Source organism: Lactuca virosa, chromosome 8 (genome assembly GCF_052849685.1).
Source record: "Lactuca virosa cultivar CGN04683 chromosome 8, Lactuca_virosa_CGN04683_v6, whole genome shotgun sequence".
NCBI classification, from domain to species: Eukaryota; Viridiplantae; Streptophyta; class Magnoliopsida; order Asterales; family Asteraceae; genus Lactuca; species Lactuca virosa.
Genome location: NC_136433.1, coordinates 89,909,082 through 89,915,981, shown reverse-complemented (window position 1 = coordinate 89,915,981; position 6,900 = coordinate 89,909,082). Strand labels below are relative to the sequence as shown.

The window sequence follows — 6,900 nt, the reverse complement described above, 5'->3', positions numbered from 1 at the left end:
TATACCTTTTTACATGCTTTCATCATGTAAGGTCCAAATAAAAAATGAGGGGTTTTTCCATCGTTTATCCTAGTATTGAAGTATTAAAAAAAGTTAAAAGTTAGAGATGGTTTTCATGAAAGATATCCATATATCTCAAATGACTTTAGTGAATTTTTATTGTGATAAGGGCTTTTTAGTAAAACATCTAAATCCTAAGGGTTTTCTAGCATTTTCCCATAAATAATTATAGATCCTATAGAATGATTTCAGTTGAAATCAGAATTCAAAACAAAAGAAAACACAAAGATTCTTCACACAAGAATCATATATATATATATATATATATATATATATATATATATATATATATATATATATATATATATATATATATTATAGATTACATTCTCTAAAACCAATCATTGTAAGTTATACATTACAATAAAAATTTTAAGAAAAAGAAAAAAAGAAACAAAGAACAGGAGTCCAATTGGGTGGTTGATCCTCCTTCACTCTCTTTTATACTTTTACTACCTTCCCCCCTCTTTTAACCGTATAAATGGGGGGTATATTTGTAATTACACTCTCCAAAGACTAAGTAAAATTATCTTCTGTACAGAATTTGGCATGTTTTGAGGCCAAATAGTTATGAGGTCAATATCGAACACCTAAAACTCGATACCCTCCAAAATCATTATCACACACACAAAATTGGGACATTTTTACCCTTCAACTCAAGAATGTACCTCAACATTCTTGCTTTCAAGGCATAAAGCAAATCTTGATCAAATCTTTTTTTTTTTTTTTTAAATTTCTTTAAAGACAATGAAGAAGGGCCCTTTTGCAGGGTGGATGTTGTGAAGTTCTTGTGCTTGAATTCGGAGGTGTCATTTCCATTCCAAGTGTTTTTAGTAGAAAATGTCTTTCCTGAAAAACACCCAAAAAAAAAAAAAAATAATAAATTAACCATTTTGACCTTATATAATAAATCAAAATGTCTTCAACTTTTATTGTTTGATTCGAAAAAATAAAGTATTAGTTGGTTAAAAGTATAATGTTTTTTTTTTAATATAACTTACCCTTTGATTGATGTCACAGGATGTGATTTAAGTGGGAAGATTAACTAACGTATGACAAGGGCAAAAACGTAAAATGGTTAATGTACTTACACTTTCTGAAAATTGTGGGCTTGGAATCCCTGCAGCCATTGATCTAAACAATGGAGTTACTTGAAGTGGAGAATTGAATTCTGAATTTGGCAATGCAACATCACAAGATTGTAAAATATCTGTAATTCAAACAAATATATATATATATATATATATATATATATATATATATATATATATATATATATATATATATTATTATCTTCTGGTTTATCAATATATGTTAATTATAGGTGTAAAATTACAAAAAAGGACATAATTTACCTTGATTAATTCCCTCATCAGATGTTATCATATTTACATCACCAACAATATTACTTGACCCTGTGCTATACTCAGAGCTGTCTGGTGATGCCTGATATAAATCAGGCTGCCTACAGAAATTCAATTTTTTTTGAAATTTAGAGATTTTATTTTTAAGAAAAAGAAAAATGAAGTTTAGTTTATATTTATTAATTATTAATTATTACCTCCAGTAATCATGACTACTTCCATTGTTACAACTTCTCATGTCATCAACCAAATCTTTAAAATTCTCAAGTCGAAAATCCATGTCAGCAATGTTGAATCCAAGATTCTCACTTTCTTTACTGTTCTTAAGAAAATTCTGAACAACCTGATTGTTGTATACAAACACAAGATTTATATTTCTTGCATTTAACCAATAAACAAATTGTTGTAAGAAAAAAAAAAAAAAAAAAAACCGTTTTCACCTTCCAAGCATTTTCAAAACTCTGATCTGTTTTCTCTGTATGAACTTTAAGTGCAAGAGAGCTAAGAAGCTCTGCTTGTTGCATTAAAGCAATAATCTTTGGATCATCTTTCTTGAGAAATGTTCCTTCACCCATGTTACAACTACCTGCTTTTATCAAGAATATCCAACTTTTTTTTTAGCTTTTTTAACAAGTAAAAGATTCATAACTTACTTTATCTTTTATTACATTTTGATTTGTGTGTGTGTGTGTGTTTGTAAAATTACCATCTTTTGAGACCTCCTTATTGATGCCATGAAGTTGAGTTGTTGAGAGATCAATGTTATGAGCAAGAACTGCAAATGGAGGTCTTAGTTGATGACCCGTAGTTGTACAATTACCATTATACCCTTCTTCAATATTACAATCTTCCATCATACCTCCAACTTCTTTCCTCCTAAACCACAACAACGGTTTTAACTTTTAATCTTAAAAGTTAAAAGTTCAACTAGCAGGTTGACCTGAGCTGATCTGACATGACCTGACAGGTCAGGTCAGGTCAGGTCAGGTCAACCTGCTGTAGGTATGTGAAAGGAACATACCGAATCTTCAAAGGAGGCATTGAAGTTTCAATCTTTTGTACATCATGAACCATGATTCTTTTATTGTTTGTATTGATGTAAGAAACGTTGTTTTCTTTTGCTAATGCTTCATGTTTTGCTCTCTTCTTACACAAAGTGGAAAACCGATTCTTCACAGCATTATCAGTCCTGTTTTTCATGTATGAAAAAAACAAAGAAAGTTGCTTTTAAAATTGTGTTTTAAGTTCTTCAATACAAAATTAAAAAATATATATATAAATTAAATCTTTACCTTCCTGAAACCACTTTTGCTATTTCAGTCCATCTGTTTCCAAATATCCTCTGAGCCTGCATAGATTAGCTCATTACTGTAATGGAAAAACTAAGTAATTTAGCACCTCAAAAAAGTGATCTTGATTCTTGAAATTCCATCATAGAAATTATCATGGATCTTTTTCTTTATTGTTAATAACTTATTATTGTATGTATGTTGTTTGCCTTATGATAAATGGGACACAAACATGATTTTATGGTTGAAGAAACCAACCAAGGGTATTTTTGTAAATTTTATTTTACCTCGCATAAGAGCATGTCTTCCTCTGGTGACCATCCTCCTTTCTTGAAATCAGAATTCAGATAAGTGAACCATCTGCATTCATAAAGTTGTATCCAAATTCAGTATTAGCAAAATAATATAAAAATTAGAGTTTTCCTTTTCATTTTTCAAATACTTTTTGAGATTTACCTTCTTCTGCATTGTCTGGTTGTTTTATCCTTGAACTTTGATGCGATAATTGTCCAACTACACATGACATGATAACAGTTTCATTAATCTGATTGATTCGTATATAATCAAACAACTTGAGATGAGATGATAAAAGAAAGAGAATCTTGGAATCATACTTGTCAGTTCCATGGATACTGATTTGCTCTCTTAATATTTCATCCTCCTGAATACGAAGTAATCAATCGTTAAGTTAAGTCCACAACAGATCACGAAAAAAGAATGAAGATCAGAAGATGAATCAGGAAAGATGAAAGTGAACCTCTTGTGACCAAGAAACTATATGCCTCTCTTTCTGCTTCAGAGCTTCACCACCACCATTGTTGTTGTTGTTGTTGTTGTTGTTGTTGTTGTTATGATCAGAATCGGAAACTTTGTTCTTCATATTCAGCATCGATTAATGACAACACCACCTCTCTCTTTATCTAGAAAATTAAGCTCTCGCATGCTAAAGTGAGAGAGACTCTTTTGGCGTTTATGTATGGTGGATTGTCTGTCAACTGGGTTGTGTTGTGTTGTTATATAAATTTTAAAATTGAAAAAAAGGGTAATAAAGAGAGGCAAAAGGAACTCCAAATTCCCCTCTTTTCAATGGAAAAACAACTTTACGAGTTACTTCTTACTTCAAACAGAACGCATAGAACTAAACGCCAACGCCATGCGTCGAATTTACCTAGGATTCGAAACTTTTTGATTGAATCAAAAAATCAAACACCTTTGACGCAAACAGAATCCAGAATTAGAACAACTCGAAAGCTGAAAACACTTGATTAAGCAAACTGATTAAAATAATGCAAAGGGGAACAATCTCTGCCATTGGGAATCACGATCACAAACAGAAAAAAGAAAAGAAAATCAATAGCGCAACAAAAGAATTAAAACCCACGAAACTAACTATTCACTACCTTTTTGTAAGGTATATCTCGATAATCGCGAACTATGATTGCCCGTAGATCTGAGAGTTTGAGCCTACAGTTTATACGATCGAGGAACAGTAGATAGTGACGAAAGAATTTAGTGAATTGATAATAATTGATCCAATTGCAAGAACGGAACGTTGTGGTTGTGGGGTGGCGTTTTGGGAGGGCGGGTACAAAGAGTAGTTTGAAAAAAACAATACAACACTGAAATCCACGAGAGAGAAGTTATAATTAATTGGGATGATGATGGAGTACACGACTTGATAGCTCCACGCCCGCCATACACACACTAGTGTGTGTGATTTTTAAACCAAACATGATGACATTCGTGACTCAACTATATCACCAAGATGAATACAGTAGCTCCATTTCAATTGGTTACGCTCTTGAGGTGGTGGTGTGAGTGTGATCAATCATGTGGGTGTGTGTGATATTGTGTAAATGTGGATTTTTCAAATGTTGTTCATTTACATTTTCACCCTCTCACTTTTTAAATTTTCAAAAGGAGGGATTTGATTTAAAAAAAAAAAAAAAAAACCTACTCTTAAATTCTTAACTGATATTGTTCATCTTTAGATAGGATAAAGCTTTGACATCATGCAAACGAACAATGGTTTTTAGTTGAACTCGTTTCAATCAAGTTTTATCAACTAAATTGTTCATGAGTTTAAAGCTTAGATCTGACATATATTTTGTTTTTCTTTGTTTTCTTTATAATTGTCTTTGTCTTAAAATGATCTCTTTCTAATTGCTTTCGTTTTAAAATAATAGCATGGATGAAATAAAGTGTAGGAAAGCAAGAGCAAAAGAACTCGTATACAAAGTGGACCGAAAAAAAAGAACACCGATGAAAATTGGACTATTATAGATGCTTTCATACACGACTTTTGTTCCAAGAGAGTTCTTGATGGCAAAGAATTATCTTTGGGTTGTGTCATTTGTTGTTTGAAGTAAGACAGTGCTTCAAATTTCACAAAAAGAATAATCGTAAAGTTTTATAGAGGCAATACCTAATACATAATTATCTAGATACAAACAAGTACCTAACACCGCAAGGAAAAGTGCAATGTCTTAAAATATCCATATTTATTCAATATACACATGATTTTATTGTAATATTAAGATTTTTGAGGTACATGATTTCAAGGATCCTTTTCTAGCCTTTGGAAAAAGTCACGACGTGAGCAATGCCTCTCACGTCGTGAGCCATACTCGACTTGTTGACCCGTATTCATTGCGTCTCACGACATGAGCCCTTGTTGCTCACGACGTGATAGCGGTCTGATGACCTAATTTCTTAGTATTTAATGGAATGATAAGGCTAGGGTTGTCCACCCTCAACCTCCCTCACTCTCTAAGCCTCCAAAAACCCTAATCACAACCCTCCTTGAAGTCCTTAGCCATTTTTGGTGCATTTTCTAGCTTAAAGAAGGAGTGAAGAAGAGGAAAAAAAGTGTTCTAGTGGTGGAGTGGGCAAAGTAGTATCATCATCATCATCTCTTTTTGCTGTTAGACCTTTGTAAGAACCAAAGGTTGAAACTTTATTGTATATTTTGGATAGATCTAGGGTTTTGTCCATTCTTCTTCATGTTTAAGCATGCTTGAGTGAAGTAAATCCATAAAGTTAGCAACTTTATGGAATCTAAAGGTTACTTGATCATCATATAGTCAGAAGTTGGTGAAGTATAAGAGCCATGCATGAGAGTTTGGTGCATATTTTTCCACTTTTGACCTAGAATGGATTAGGACATGCATGGTGCATGCATGTCCATAAAGCAAACATTTTATGGACCTTTGGGGTCCCCTTAAGCTTCTAGAAGAGCTGGGTTTGATGGCTTAATCGATTAAGGACTTAAAACCTTTTTTTTTGGCTTCAAACTGTAGTCACGATGTGAGACATAAGGTCTCACGACGTGACAACGACTAAGCCCGTAAATCGTTGAGTTTATGGAACTCACGACGTGACTTAGTGATTCTCATGTCGCGAGGTCAGTCTAGTAGGAAATCTATGACTAAGTTGACTGATTCGGGACCGAGTTGTGGGAATCAGACCTGGTCGACTCTCACGACGTGACCAAGGGCTGGTCACGAAGTGAGGCTCGATGTTAGGATATTTGTCCGATTGATTTGAATTTATGGGTTGACTCTATGGCTTACTTTGACTTTGGGGTGGGTCCTAGCCATGAAGGGGTAAAATGGTCATTTAACCCAATGAGAGTATGCTAAGGACCCTTAATGATGGAATTTCACCTTAGTTGCTAATTAAGGTTACTTTTGGATATATTAGTGAGAGGAGCTTTGTAGCAGCAACCTGAGTGCGAGTTTTATCTGAATACCGATTGAGGGGATTCTTCTCACCACACTGATGGGTCGAAGGCACCAATGTCGGCCCACTGATATGTACATGTAGGATGTATGTGTTTATGTGACATTTGGGGTTATGATTGAATGTTATATACATGGAGCCAATCCGAGCTCGGAGACCTATTGGACTCAGGGTTGATACGGACCCGACACAACTATTTTAACATACACGTAGCACTCATACAATCAAGTAACATATAGAAAGCAACTCCCCATATCATAAGGCAATACTGAACTCATGCACTTCTATTCAACAATTTCTAAAAGAACCTTATCCACTAGCATGCTTTTCTAACAGTTCATATATCAGCAAAATCAAAACTCGGCAAACATAACAAGTATGAGTATTTTGGGAACCACTCTCCTGTTCGGTCTCTGGCTGACTGTACACACCGCATCTTCCTAAAA

At 33.8% G+C, this 6,900-nt stretch overlaps 1 protein-coding gene across 5 annotated transcripts; it reads right to left on the bottom strand.

Annotated features, from left to right (window-relative positions):
* Window positions 1–369: 369 nt before the first annotated feature.
* Window positions 370–4,538, bottom strand: FLP (Duplicated homeodomain-like superfamily protein). 5 transcript variants are annotated; one of them, XM_079066723.1, is made up of 13 exons: window positions 4,114–4,538; window positions 3,471–4,018; window positions 3,328–3,374; window positions 3,170–3,226; window positions 3,001–3,073; window positions 2,717–2,772; window positions 2,446–2,613; window positions 2,131–2,300; window positions 1,865–2,013; window positions 1,622–1,767; window positions 1,416–1,525; window positions 1,152–1,270; window positions 370–909 (listed from the first exon to the last, which is right to left on the bottom strand). In XM_079066723.1, exons 2-13 carry the CDS (start codon window positions 3,600–3,602, stop codon window positions 799–801), a joined length of 1,338 nt encoding a protein of 445 aa, XP_078922849.1. In that variant the 5' UTR covers window positions 3,603–4,018; window positions 4,114–4,538; the 3' UTR covers window positions 370–798. The 5 variants fall into 5 exon arrangements, with proteins under 5 accessions (XP_078922849.1, XP_078922850.1, XP_078922848.1 ...); XM_079066724.1 differs by having other exon boundaries at window positions 3,471–3,923; XM_079066722.1 differs by having other exon boundaries at window positions 3,471–4,538.
* Window positions 4,539–6,900: the final 2,362 nt, after the last annotated feature.